The 14,616-nt window shown below is 34.8% G+C and overlaps 2 protein-coding genes and 1 pseudogene across 2 annotated transcripts; 2 read left to right on the top strand and 1 right to left on the bottom strand.

Annotated features, from left to right (window-relative positions):
* The first annotated feature begins 1,434 nt into the window (after positions 1-1,434).
* On the top strand, positions 1,435-2,832 carry LOC145130087 (zinc finger BED domain-containing protein RICESLEEPER 2-like; annotated as a pseudogene).
* A 5,579-nt stretch (positions 2,833-8,411) lies between these two features.
* LOC145129193 (remorin-like) lies at positions 8,412-9,652 on the top strand. The gene is made up of 5 exons (XM_079063915.1): positions 8,412-8,765; positions 8,845-8,892; positions 9,022-9,109; positions 9,193-9,274; positions 9,364-9,652. The coding sequence occupies exons 1-5, from the start codon at positions 8,615-8,617 to the stop codon at positions 9,562-9,564; spliced, it is 570 nt and encodes a 189-aa protein (XP_078920041.1). The 5' UTR covers positions 8,412-8,614; the 3' UTR covers positions 9,565-9,652.
* Positions 9,653-9,701: 49 nt separating this feature from the next.
* On the bottom strand, positions 9,702-11,887 carry LOC145129192 (transcription factor MYB17-like). Its single transcript, XM_079063914.1, has 4 exons — positions 11,718-11,887; positions 11,063-11,428; positions 10,405-10,534; positions 9,702-10,283 (listed from the first exon to the last, which is right to left on the bottom strand). Exons 2-4 carry the CDS (start codon positions 11,223-11,225, stop codon positions 9,812-9,814), a joined length of 765 nt encoding a protein of 254 aa, XP_078920040.1. The 5' UTR covers positions 11,226-11,428; positions 11,718-11,887; the 3' UTR covers positions 9,702-9,811.
* Positions 11,888-14,616: the final 2,729 nt, after the last annotated feature.

Below are 14,616 nucleotides of genomic sequence, written 5' to 3'. Positions count from 1 at the left end.
AGGAAGTGCTCAATACCAAAAACCCAAACTTCTTAACTCATTAAGACATCCTAGAACATGCATGGAAGAAAACTAAGGACCACAATTATATTTTTATGGTTCCTAATAACTTCATAATGGATAAAGTTTCCAAGTTTATCCATTAGAATGGTCCAAAAAATCATGATATAGTCTTTAAGTCTTAAAGGGACCAACAGTGCATCTTTTTCAACTTAATCCATTAAGTCCAAGTCTCAAACCTTTAGATCTGAATCAATATGATTGTTAGATGGATAAAGTTTCCAACATTATCCATAACAAGGTCACAAACTTTCAAGATCTAAACTTTATGCACTAAAGTGACCAAAAGCTCATAACATCTTAAACTAGCTAGATCTAACAAATGCATCATCAAGATCCAAGCTTTATACCTCAAGAAGAAAGACCAAGGTTAACGAAGTCTGGATCTACAAGCTCCAATGCAACCAACACTTTTCCAAAGAGCTCTTTCTTCTCCAAGATGCACTAAGAACACTCCAAGCATTGCACATTAATTTTTGACTTTTAACAGGTTTTTTTTCTACTGTGTATTTCCGAATTTCGATTTCTTTTCCGTTCCTTTTGCTACTGTATTTAGTTTATACTTCTACTTCTATCGTATAATTTGTATATGTGAAGGAACATCTACCAATTTGATACACATATATTTTACAGAGCAATTTATATACCTCGTTATATGATTTGGAAGATGTTTCTTTTCTCCTCTCCCTGTCATATAAAAACTCATTATCTTCACTTGTGGTTGCAGACATGGAATTATCTTCACCTCCAGAAGTTACATCAAACTCACAACAACATAACACCAGTTCAAAATCTCAAAAACATAACATCGGTTCAGTTAATGACCAAAAGACTAATAGTATATAAGACAAAGTAGAGGAGAATTTCCATTTTGAAAGGAAAAAGAGGGCAAATGCTTCACCAGTATGGGAAGATTTTACAGAAGTTGTGATATTTGATGGGACTATAAAAGCAGAGTGCATACATTGTAAAAGTAGACTCTCTCTACTATCAAGCAAGAGTACCAGTCATTTGGGACGACACTTGAATAAATGTCTCCCAAAAATACTCCATGACAAGCAACAATAGAAGATCATTTTTCAACCAGTTGATTCAGGTAGTAACTCACAACATTTCCCTCCCGCCCTTACTGATGGAAATTTTGATATGATGAAAATGAGAGAATCAATTGCCCATTGGATACTAATGCATGAGCATCATTTCATAATTGTTGAGGAGGAGGGATTTAACATGATGCAAAGTCGTGGAATGCTTGAATAGGAGACCGTCTCACGCATTTCTATCAAAAAAGATTGTGAAATAGTTTACGATATAGAAAAGAAGAATTTGAAGGATTTGCTAAAATCTATTTCAAAGATTAGTGTGACCACAGATATGTGGAAGTCTACCAATAAGATCGAAAATATGGCTCTTACTAGCCATTTTGTCGATTCTAATTAGCATTTGCAGAAGCGTGTTCTTAACTTTGTTCACTTACTGCCTCCTCGTCGTGGTGTTGAGATTGTTGACAACCTTTACAAGTGTTTGAAGGATTGGTGCATCGAGAATAAGGTTTTTACTATTTCAGTCGAAAATGCCTCAAATAATGATTCGGCTATTAGGATCTTAAGTGAAACTTTCTGAAAGACTAAGAGGTTGCCTTGCGGAGGAAAGATTTTTCACGTAAGTTATTGTGCACACATCTTGAATCTTGTGGTTCAACATGGACTTTATAAGATTATCTATATTATTGAGGATATACATGATAGCGTGACATTTATCAATCAAAATGAATGAAGACTTAACTTTTTTCTGAGATTGTAAAACGGTTGTAATTACCACATAGAAAACTTATTCTTGAATCCAAGAGAAGATGGAATTCCACATATGAGATGTTGGCTGTTGCAATCAAATTTAAAGATGTGTTTCCAATGTTTAAAGAAAGAGAACCACACTACCTTAGTTGTCCCAGTAATGAAGATTGGTTGAAGGTGGAAAAGGTATGTGAAATTTTAGAAGTTTTTAACTCTACAACTAATATTGTCTCTAGGAGTGAGTATCCGACTTCAAACTTATATCTTAATGAAGTTTATAGAATCAAAGTTTTTTTGGATAATAGGTTTCAAGATCCCAACAAAGATAAGTTTGTTCATGACATGGTTGGGTGCATGAAACAAAATATTGATAAGTATTGTGGAGAGTGCAACTTGATGATGCTGATTGGTGCCATTTTAGATCGTAGGTGCAAAATGAGGGTTATTGAGTTTTGCTTTCCTAGGATGTATCCCGAAAATGAAGCTCATGAAAAAATAGACAAAGTGAAAAAAATCTTTATATTACTTGTATGGAGAATATATGGATGATTTTTACTCTGAAAATGGTGAAACTGTTGTTGGTTTAGGTTGAAACAATGTCAACATTCAACCTTCATCTTCCGATTGGTCCAAGTTTGCTCAATTTGTAAGGATAATTGAAAATATTCAGCCACAAAAATCATATTTAGATAATTATCTTGAGGAGGGTTGTTATATTTGTGATTTTGGTCCAACACCATTTGATACTTTATAGTGGTGGCAGCCAAATTCGTTAAAGGATCGTATATTGTCATGCATGGATCGAGATATACTAGCTATCATTATCACTATTGTTGCATCAACAACTACTTTTAGTGCGGGTAGTAGAGGTATTGACTTATATAGAGCATCATTGAGTCCTGAAACAGTACAAGTCTTGCTTTGTGGATGAGATTGGTGTCGAAGCCTCCATGGATTGAAAAGAAAGAACAAGACATGATTTATTTGTTTATCATTATTTTTTGAATTCAAATATATTTATTATTTTCGTGTTTATGCATTTCAGAATGAGAATCAACAAATTGAGATCAATCTACCCATTCCTTGATATATGCATGAGAAGTAAGTACTCTTTTAGCATACATTTAAAATGCATGAATATTTTTCTTGTTGTTTTTTTTGTTAAAATGTTGTTTTTTTTGTTAAAATGTTGTTTTTGTTGTTTTTTGGTGGTGTTTTGAATTTTGATGTTTGTTGTTTAATTTATTGTTGTTTGACAGGTATTGAAGGTTGCTTTGGTTTTATTTTGTTAGCTAAATAGTTTTTTTGCTGCTATTGAAACATGTTCATGGTTGAATGGATGTTGGGGAACCTGTTTTATTTTTTAATTGATCTTATTGTGGAAATTGAATGTTTTCCAGTTTTTTTTATGTTGGAATGCTATTGTTTTGATGGGTGATTAATTTCTTTTGGTTTTTTGGCTAGTTTGGAATATGTAAAAACATGTGAAATGTTTTAAAATTTACAGTTAATCCTATTTTTAATGTATTTACATAAATTTGTATTTTTTTTACTTTGTTATATTTAATCGAGTCGAGCTTGATAGTATCGAGTATTTCACGAGCTCGAGTTCGATTTTGAAAATGTAGGCTCCACCGAGTTTGAGTCGAATTTCAAGCTCAAGTGTTTTTGTCGAATCGAGCTTCGAGCCTGGTACTACTTGGCTCGATTCGGCTCGTTTACACCCATAGGTATGGGTTTACTTTCTAAAAAATAAATATGACGTTTTCTGTACTTTTAAAAGGTTCAAAGTTGTTGTGGAGAACAAGCCGAATCTGAAGATAAAATGTATAAAGTCAGATAATAAGGGTGAATATAGCATCAAGGAGTTTACCGACTACTATGCAAAATACGGGATCAGAATGTTGAAGACTGTGCCAGAAACACCTCAACACAACAGTGTTGCAGAGAGGATGAACAAAACATTAAACGAGAGGGTGAAGAGCATGAGGTTACATTCAGGGATGCCAAAAATGTTCTGGGCAGACGCAGTGAGCACAATTGCTTACCTTATAAATTGTAGACCCTCAGTCCCCATTGGGTTTAAAATTCCAGAAGAGGAATGGAAGAAAAGGGAAGTATCTCTCTCTCACCTTAAAGTTTATGGTTGTAATGCTTATATCAAGGTTAAAAATGCATAAAAAGACAAACTTAAAGCAAAGCTAAGAAGTGTATCTTTATCGGGTACGGGTTGGATGATATGGGCTATAGATGATGGGATAACCAAACCATGAAAGTGATCATGAGTAGAGATGTCAATTTTAATGAAGATGCCCTCTATAAAGATGATCTAGCTACAGCTCTAAGCAAAAGCAAATGAAGTCAGAAGGCGGTGTTCGAAGAATTGAATGATGCTGATGTTTTACAACCTGAAACAGGTGAAGGCTCAGAAAATAGTGGGAGTGATGGAGAGACAGTAAATACTAAAGTCAATGGGAGTTCTGAAGACGATGAAGACTCGGAAACCAAAATCCCAGATCAGTTAAAATATGAAGCTCCAAATCAGACAGATATTGAAACTCTGAATCTCATAAGATCAACCAGAGATCGGAGATCCACTAGCAAATATTCTCCATCGGTTAAATACTTGTTACTGACAGAGAATGGAGAGTCAGAGTCTTATCTAGAGATGCTGAAACTGAAAGACTCTATAAAATGGAAGAAAGACATGAAAGAGGAGTTGGATTCACTTGACAAGAACCATACCTAGTCCTTGGTCAAATTACCAACAAGAAAGAAAGATTTGCAAAATAAATGGGTGTTTAGAATCAAGGATGAATTTGATGGTAGCAAGAGGTATAAATCCAGACTAGTTGTAAAAGGTTTCTCGTCAGTTGTGAAGATGACTACTATTCAGCTGGTCTTGAGTATTATGGTTGCTGAAAATTTACATCTGAAATAGATGGATGTTAAGATTGCATTATTACATGGTAACCTTGAGGAAGATATTTACATGTCCCAACCAAAAGGTTTCTAGATGAATGGTAAGGAGAATCTGGTGTGTAAACCGAAGAAGAGTTTATATGGATTGAAACAAGCCCCAACGTAGTGGTATTTAAAATTCAACAGCTCCATGTAAAAAATGGGTACACGAGATACGAGATGGACCAATGATGTTATCTGAAGAAGTTCAAGTCCTCTTACATTATTCTTTTATTATATGTTGATGATATGTTGGTTGTTGGATCAGACATACATGAAATCAATAGACTGAAGCAGCAGCTCTCCAGAGAGTTCGAGATGAAGGACTTAGGAGCTGCCAAACAAATTCTCGAGATGAGCATTTTCAGAGACATGGTTGTTGTAACTTTGAAGCTTTCACAACAGAAGTATATTCAGAAGGTTCTAGAGAAGTTCATCATGACCGATGCAAAACCAAGAAGTACACCTTTGGGAAGCTAGATAAAACATTCCAAGAAACAGACCCCAAAGATGATGAAGACAGAGAAGAAATGGCCAAAATCATGTATGCATCAACAGTTTGCAACTTAATGTATGCTATGGTGTGCACCAGACCGGACACTGCACATGCAGTGGGAGTTGTGAGAAGATTTATGTCAAATCCAGGTAAATAGCATTAGGAAAGGGTCAAGTGGTTGATGCATTACTTAAAAGGTACTTCTGAAGTCGATTTATGTTTCAACAGTGTAAATTGGTTTTGTAAGGATTTGTTGATGTTGATTTAGGGGAATGTGCGGATTCGGGAAAAAGCACTACTGGGTATGTTTTCACTATCGGAGGTACATCAGTGAGTTGGATGTCTAGACTTCACAAAAGTGTTGCCCTTGAAACTACGGAGGCGGAATATATGGACATTGCGGAAGCGAGCTAAGAGTTCATATAGTTGAAGAACTTTTTGTTAGAATTGGGAATAAAACAAGAAGACCATGTGTCTCCACTATGAGAATCAAAGTGCAGTACATCTCGCAAAAAATCTGGTGTTTCACAGCCGAACGAAACACATAAAGATTTGATATCATTTCATACGAGAATTGATAACTAATGGTACACTAAATCTGAAGAAAATCCTTGGTACAAAAAATCCAGCTGATATGTTTACTAAGGTGGTACTAACTGATAAGTTGAAGTTGTACATGGCTTCAACTCGGATTCTAGGAATTTGAAGAGGATGCAAGGACTAGAGAGAGAGAGACGAGTGTTATAGAAGATACGAACTTGGATGGCAGTTGAATGATGGTCAAGCCTCCAAACGGGAGATTGTCAGATATGGAGACTTATCATCAGGACTGAAATTTAAAGACTGGAATTTTTTTGGGTGCAGACCAAGATCTTAGGCGTAAGCTGGGCGGGCCAATTTCTTTTTAGTTCTTTTTTTTCAGTCAAGCTTGGCCTTTTAGATGTTTAGGTCAAATTTTCTCGTTTATATACTTATGAACGACCATATTTGTAACATTGCAGCAGAAACGCGTGTGTGGAATAAAATATTTCTCTCTAGTTCGACAGTGGATGTAACATACCGCAAGATAGTGTGAACCACTTAAATCCCTGTGTTTTGTGTGTTTTGATTTCGTTCTTTTCCTGTTTTCTCGTATTCTTTAGATATGTTTCCGTTTATCATTTGTTCTTTAACTAACATATGTATACAACCATGTTCTATTTTCCTATAGGGTTAATGCCACAAAAGTCATTATGTATACAACCATGTTCTGTTTTAACCCCAAATTTTGTTTTTGTTAGCTATATGTCATTATATTTTGAAAAAAATTTCATCTTTAGGTACTTGGGCGGTCACCAAAAGGTTATGGTGATGTGTTAGCTAATATATTATAAAATGAAGGAAAAAACCTAGTGTAAGTATCGAATGTAGGACATCTAATAAACAATGTGACGTGTTAATCTTTGAGCCAATCAAAATTGTTAATTCATTCGTAATTCATTTAAGAAACAATTAGATATTTCTAATGACATAATTGTTAAGAAATCGTGTATTTCTTGGCTGTTGTTTTGGGTGCTACTATAAGGCGCTGATTCGCGACTTTTCTTAAGAGAGAGAGAGAGAGAGAGAGAGAGAGAGAGAGAGAGAGAGAGAGAGAGAGAGAGAGAGAGAGAGAGAGCTAAAGGCTCTCTTTGTTATGGCATAAAGACTTATTTAGTTGTCATCCCATCATAATTCGAGTCAACAAGTTAAAAATGCATTAATAAATATGCCATTATATATAGCCAACAATTTAGTTTCTCAACATATATGATCTCATTTCTTTGGTTTTTTAACGAATATGTCATTAGAAATAGCTAGTTGTTTCTTAGATGAATTACCAATGAATTAACAAATTTGATTGGATAATAGATTAACATGTTGTATTGTTTATTAGATGTCACAGATTTGAGATTTACATTAGGTGTTTTTCCTTATTTTAAAATATATGTATACATTAAATACAATAAACACTAGTAATACACGAAGAGAAGAAGCAATTGGCTTATTAGCTAACACGCACTGCCCATCAATGAGAAGTTGCGGTTTCGGCTCTTGCCTTCGACGTCTCTTTCTTTTTCATTTTAAGGGTCAAGGGCTAAAAACGAAAAAAAGAAATCCAAAAAATAATGGCAAATGGAGAACATAAAAATGTTGTGGCTAAACACAAAGTGATGTGTAAATGTTGGGGTTAAATGTAAACCGAGAAAAAAAAAATTATGTTAGCAAAACCGATACATCACCATAACTTGTTGGTGACCACCCAATCGCCCAAAATAAAAAAAAATCCAAAATATAATAGCATATAAGGAACAAAAACAAAAATTGTGGTTAATGAGAACATGGTTGTATACAATGACCTTTGTAACAAAAATCTTTTCCTATAAGTACAACTCTTTCTCGTTTACAACTACTCAAATTAATTATATAAATATGACAATAATTTATGTGAGTCTAGAAAAAATCATTGGTATAAACTAAATGTCCTCGGGCTCGAGTGATAGTCAATTACGTTTCAATGCAAGCATAAGAATTTACCAAGATGTCATTCTTGATAAATTTCATATTTCCTTAACCAAATCAAAAACTAATAAAAATGCATCGTCAATTATAAAATTTAACCCATATTTTCAAGGGAATCATGTTTGTTATATTATTATAAATTAGTTTTAAAAACTAAAACGAGGCCACGATGAGCCTTGATTAGTTGTTGGGTACGATTAAGTAAAGGTGGAACACTGGAATGAGGGAGCCAACAACTCACCAACCTTTGTATTAAAAACGGACATCTTAGTATAATTTATGTATTATATATATATGCTATACCTTATTTTATAATTATAATATTTACTCTTGTATAATATAAAAAGAATTACGTTTTTAGGAGATCTTTCTTGTTGACATATTTTAGATTCAAACTCTTAACAAGAACAAGATAATAAGAAGCAAACAAAAACAGAATTGACATGGTCTGCATGGCAAGTATCGAAAACTATCAAATTTTTATTTGTGACAACACGAATTTATATTCTCAGAGGCATTGACGACGAAATGAGAGATGACATGAGGTGATAAACAACAGAGTGTTTATTCGATTTATTCCTCAAACACGATTGGAAGAAAACCGATAAACAAACACATTACACAAGGAACAGTCTGTTAATGGCAGGTGTCACCAGCTCATTCCAAATCCTGCAGTCTATAAATCTTAAACCTCCCACTCCATCAATCCCCACAAACTCATAAACCCTCAATTTTCTACACCTCAACTGTAAATCAACAAAATATGGCTGTTGAAGAAGCAAAGAAGGTAGAGGTCGAACCCGAGTGCGTGGCTGAGCCACCGCCTCCTCCTCCACCCACCGTCGTGGAGAACACACCTCCCGTTCCTGAGGAAAAACCCACCGATGAAGCCAAAACCGTTTCCGTTGAAGAAAGTAAGTCTCATTTTATCTGTGATATCTACAGCGTAAAGTTGATGCACAGATGCACTCTAACTGTTTGTTTATATGCCAGAGTCAGAGCCTTGCGAGGAGAAACCAACAGAGGGTTCGGTGGACAGAGGTAGCATCATCGTTCATCAATTCTCTGTTTCATTACTCGTAAATCATAATTAATTTGTTGAGAATCAGAATCGAAGCCTGGTTTTGATTTTTGATATTTGATTTTATCGTTTTTATAAATTATAATCAGATGTTGTCCTAGCTCGAGTCGCAACAGAGAAGAAAGGCGCACTCATCAAAGCATGGGAAGAGAGCGAGAGATCCAAAATCGATAACAAGTAAGAAATCTACAAACATATAGCATAAAACATAAAATCAGAAGCTCGATTAAAAAATTTTAAAACTCTGGAATGTTGAATAGAGCCGAGAAGAAGCTAGCTGCCATTGGAGCATGGGAGAACAGCAAAAGAGCAGAACTGGAAGCTGAATTGAAAAAGATCGAGGTCAATTGCTCAATTTCAATTCCCAAAACAACGATGTTAACGATCTTCTTCATTTAGTTATATTGATTCTTCAAGTTTTTGATAAACAGGAGACTCTGGAGAAGAAAAAGGCTAAATACATAGAGAAGATGAAGAACAAAGTAGCTCTCCTTCACAAAACAGCAGAAGAAAAGAGGGCAAACACAGAAGCCAAACGTGGAGAAGATGTATTGAAAGCAGAAGAGCTTGCAGCTAAGTGTCGTGCTACTGGAGCTACCCCTAAGAAACTACTCAGATGGTTTTCTAAATAACAAAGCTTCTTTGCAAATCTTTTAAAGTTTTGTTTATTTGTGTATTGTAAAAGATTGATTTCATGATTTCATGTTTTGATTATTATTATTTTTTGTGTGCATTTTGTACCTAGAACAAAATAAAATATATACATATGTAACAACCAAGTTTCAAAAGTAACATTTCTATCAAGAAGTTTCAGATTCCTAACAAGTCTTAGAGTAAATAAGTAAGAAGGATTACCGATTACAAACAACCAAACATTTTCTAAGCCGAATTATCATTTAAATATTCTAGATATTCCCCTTCATTTGGAAAATCAAGCAACAGGTCCAACGTTATATCAGATGATTTCTCTGTTTTATAAGAGTTTGGAGAGTAGGAATTACTATTCGTCCCCTCCTCAGCTTGCATTGTAATCACCGATTCCGATTCCACTTTAATCACCAATTCCAATTCCTTTCCTCTTTGAAACGCATCACCACCTACAGAATTCCATGCTTTCATAAAGTAGTCACAATCGCCTCCACCAGTAACAATGGGATCCATCGCCTCCACCCTGGCACTCTCCCATTCTGCCATGTGGCTGGTTGACAAGAGCTTGGGTTTTATATCTTCTGCTGACATGGAATCTGAGTTGGCTTGTAAATTTGGGATGCGTTTCCTTAAATGAGAGTTCCAGTAGTTTTTTATCTCGTTGTCTGTTCTTCCTGGCAGCCTTGATGCTATAGCTGCCCACCTGCATATTATATAATTTTTTTTTGACTTAATCTCCACTTTACCCATACAGAACTTAATAAAGAGGAAAAAAGAAAATATTTAAATAAAGAGAGTTAAGAGTTAGTGAAGTGGTTGATTACTTGTTACCAAGCAAGGTATGCAGCTGGAAAATGGTTTGCTCTTCTTCAAAAGTGAAAGCACCACGTTTTATATCAGGACGAAGATAGTTTGTCCATCTCAGCCTACAGCTTTTTCCACATCGCCGGAGACCTGCCGGAAAAAGATAATGATTTGCCATTTCTTAATTAATGGGTGTACCCTATTTATGAGTGTATGTGCATTGGGCAGTGGTCCTATTGATTCAGGGAAAGGCTGTCTACATAGGGACTGATTTGGTATTTATTGTCATGTGTGTATATTCAGAATTTGGTGTCTGATTCTTATTGTTTTTAGGGTTGTCTTGATCTCAATATATTTTTATTCCATGGGTCATGAATTAAGTAACTTGTACATTCAAGCAATTACTCCGCGGTTCACAACTTTTTTGGCAAAAGAAATATTGAGATGATCAAAGGACAATCCACAATTTCTATAGAGGCAACCTTAGGTCGTGTGTTTGGATAAAGCTTCCATGAACACCATTAGTGGGGACACATACGAGATCTGGATAATAACTTTACCACCAATCTGATCATCGCTTCACGAAAGTGAAAATTCGTCTCAACAGCTAGATTTGGGGTCGAATGTGAAAAAGCATAGTGAGAGAGAGAGAGAGAGAGAGAGAGAGAGAGAGAGAACCTGCAAGTTTAGGGAAAGAACGCCAAGTGCCATGGCCGTTCTTAGTAATATAATCGAGAAGTATCCTGTCTTCTTCAGGGGTCCAAGCACCTTTTTTCACCTCGCCTTTATCGCAACATGGTAGTCTTCCCATTTTCCCCTCTTTTCCTCCCTTTTTTCTCATTCAACAAATTCGCAGAAACGAACTGAGTGAAGGAATGTGTGTGCTTATGAGAGAGAGAGAGAGAGAGAGAGAGAGAGAGTCAAATAATAGACGCAGTCCAAAATGACAGTAAGTCAGTAATGGAAGCCAATTATCGATGACCGGACCACGATTTTGAACCTCTGAACTAGCATTAAGGCCTATGAAATCGTACTATTTCATCTCTGCAACATTTTCCAGTACAATTCATTAGAAATGCCCCAAATAATTGCACAATTTGAACATTTAAAAGCTAAAAACGTGTCTTCATCACACACACAACAATGAATAAAAAGTTGCTTCGAACGATTAAACAACCAAAGCTGCAATAACAGCACAATTAAACGTCTTCAATATAGGTGGCTGTCACTGTTACCAAAGCTAGAAAAGTTTTTTTTTTTCATAAAAACATACAAATCCGCACACACAAATGCATGCGAAAGAAACAAATTGAGGAAGGTGATGAATGGGAACCTGAGTAAGCAGGAGATTTGACAGAATAATGGAGTTTATGGAGTGCAAGAAGGTGCAAATGGGGGATGAAATTAGGGTTTTTTGGGTGTTTATGAAGACAAATGAAGTCTTCTACTGCATATGTCCATTTCTGTGTTCTTTGCGTTTCTTAATGCGTGAGCTCGTGGAGAACATGACAAAAAGAGTGTGACCTTTTTATTTGTTTATTTTATATTTAAATTTAAATTTTGGAAAAAGTTGGGTTTTGATAAACTGACTTGCAGTTGATTTGTATTTTCCATGCACCTGAACCACGTGTTATGGAGTGTTTTACTATTTTTTGATTTTTTTATGTACATGAAAAAAATGCAACTTTACAATATCTCTAGATACATGAAAAAAATGCAACCACTGGTTAATTTATATAGTATATTAATATATTATTTGCAATTCTAAAATAAAACAACGTATTACATTTTTTTGTGGATAGGCGGAAAATTTTATAAACAACTAACAAGAAGCTAGAAAAAGAAACATTACAACATAATAAAAGCTAAAGCAGGATTATGGAGTCAAGCAGTCCAAACAAGCTTAGTTTTTCTACATCTATTAGAAATCCAAAAAAAAAATGCTCTTTCAACAATATCATAAAAAATAAGAGATTTCCTAGGCAACACCGTTCCAAAAATGATGGAATTTCGAAAATTCTAAAGGCACCAAAAGGCTGATATCACAACCGCATTGTCACACTCCCAAATCAGAACGGCGGAAACGTTTGAGGGCGGATGGAGTGACTTCATGTACAGTATCATAACAATTGAATAGTAATGAAACATAGCAACATAAACATTCATACATTGAGAATTCAAGTATTACATTGTTTACAAAAACTCTGTTTGTTCAAGAGTTGAATACAAATAACTGAAAAGTAGAAAAACATGAGACGATGTCACACCCCTAAACCAGAACGGCGGAAACGTTCGGGGGCGGAGGACGTCATGTAGAGTATCATAACATTGCACAATAGTAAAACAAGCAACAACATCCATTACATTAATAAAATAGTTAATACATGTGTGTTCTGTGAATAGTTGTATAACACCAAAAATGTATATTTAACAAAATATAAGACGAGTATTGAACATGCTCCGTCTTCTCAAAAACTTGGTCTAGTGTACCTGTCTACTGGTGACCTGAGAATACAAGTTATTTTGAAAGAGAGTATCAACATAAAACTTGAGTGAGTGCATAAGTATTTTTGTGTCAAGTGTTTGCATTTGTTTCATGAAAATGTTTGTATATGTATAATGAAAATGTTTGTATAATTTCCAGAAAATCCTATATTTTCTTCTAAAATGAAAAGTAGTCTTCTACCAAGACTCAACTGTTTGTATGCTCTGTTCTCTTGAATAAAGTATAAAATGTATGTTTGTACTTGAAATAGTATAAATGTATGTTTTTCCATATAGGTAACTATCTTTACTTGAAAAATAGTATGCATTTCTCATGTGAGGATATCACTGTATGAATGTAAATGGAAAATGAAGATTTACAGTAGTGTTATATAAAATACACTACTGATGCATTAACTACCTTGTAACTAAACTGGTTAATTTAAGGTTAAAATGTGATTAAGGTTATAACCATGCTTGATTGACTAGTATAAAACACGACGTTCTTCAGGCGTCGAAAATGATATGACATTTGTCACCCGTAGACTTGCATGTCCTACTGTAGCTAGCAGCAAGGTGTAGGATTGTCAATCCAGTATAGATCTATACACAAACTCACGCTCTCCCTCCAGGAGACTCTGGTTATAAAACGTGACATAGCAAGGATATTGCCATGCCATGAAATAACATCTCACATTTTAGTTATCTTGTTTTTGTTATAGTATGTATGTTCCTTCTGGTTCTTGTTATAGTATGTATATTCCTTCTGGTTCTTGTTATAGTATGTATATTCCTTCTGGTTCTTGTTATAGTATGTATATTCCTTCTTGTTCTTGTTATAGTATGTATATTCCTTCTGGTTCTTGTTATAGTATGTATGTACTGACTCATGTATGTTTCTCTGATCTAGAAATAGTATGTAGAAATCCTCTAAACTATACCTATTATAGTTTACTAGTATGTTTGTTTGAACTGTTACTAATTTGTAGAAAAGACTCAATTGTTCAACATAAGCAACTGAGTTAGTATGTTCCTTAAAAATGGGTTTAATATTAATGTATGTATTCAATGAGTATAACTATGATTTAGCCGACAGTCGGACTAGTGATCCTACCCTTAGCCCACAACCAAACAAGGAACAGGAGTCAAGGTATTTAGGAATAGTCCTAAGTCCGTTAAAGCATACTTATACATAAATAGATACACGAATATGATTTTGATATAAACGGAAATCTACGAATAGTTTTAAAATGGTTTTAACAAGTGTTTGAGTATAAGAAATCCTTTTGTTTTATGTTTTCACATGTAAGTGGTTAACATAATTATATCGTGTTCTACTTGTATTCTCCCCCTTAAAAGCATTTAAAAGCATATAACACTGTAATTTGTAGGGGTATGAACTCACCTTATGTGAGTGATACGATTGAATGATTGATATAGTATGATTGATTTCATGGGTACTAAAGGTAAAACGACTTGGTAAGGTACAAAGTGTTAATTTCATGGGTTAGCACCATTTTCACATTTTCCTAAAGTAACTAAGATTGGGAATTTATAAAACATTTAGTTACTTTATAATAATCATTATACTTTTAATGAGAATTAAAGTCATTGTCCTACCCGTTTGGCTAACGACCCTCCACCAATCTAGGAAGCGGTGGGTGAGAGTGGACACCTATTAAGCTGCCATTTTATAGGCAACAACCTTATACCCCCCTTATAGACCGGCTTCGTGAATGAGGCCTACT

The sequence above is a fragment of the Lactuca virosa genome, chromosome 8 (assembly GCF_052849685.1).
Source record: "Lactuca virosa cultivar CGN04683 chromosome 8, Lactuca_virosa_CGN04683_v6, whole genome shotgun sequence".
NCBI classification, from domain to species: Eukaryota; Viridiplantae; Streptophyta; class Magnoliopsida; order Asterales; family Asteraceae; genus Lactuca; species Lactuca virosa.
Note: the sequence above shows the minus strand (reverse complement) of the source record. Positions and strands in the feature narration are given on the sequence as shown.

Excerpts from the sequence above, each read along its gene's own strand:
- LOC145129192 (XM_079063914.1), bottom strand. The coding sequence starts at position 11,225 with ATGAGAAAAAAGGGAGGAAAAGAGGGGAAAATGGGAAGACTACCATGT. Across the intron at positions 10,535-11,062 it reads TTCTTTCCCTAAACTTGCAG|GTCTCCGGCGATGTGGAAAA; the intron begins GTTCTCTCTCTC and ends TTTTTCCGGCAG. Across the intron at positions 10,284-10,404 it reads CATACCTTGCTTGGTAACAA|GTGGGCAGCTATAGCATCAA; the intron begins GTAATCAACCAC and ends TATAATATGCAG.
- LOC145129193 (XM_079063915.1), top strand. The coding sequence starts at position 8,615 with ATGGCTGTTGAAGAAGCAAAGAAGGTAGAGGTCGAACCCGAGTGCGTG. Across the intron at positions 8,893-9,021 it reads AGAGGGTTCGGTGGACAGAG|ATGTTGTCCTAGCTCGAGTC; the intron begins GTAGCATCATCG and ends AATTATAATCAG. Across the intron at positions 9,110-9,192 it reads AGATCCAAAATCGATAACAA|AGCCGAGAAGAAGCTAGCTG; the intron begins GTAAGAAATCTA and ends AATGTTGAATAG.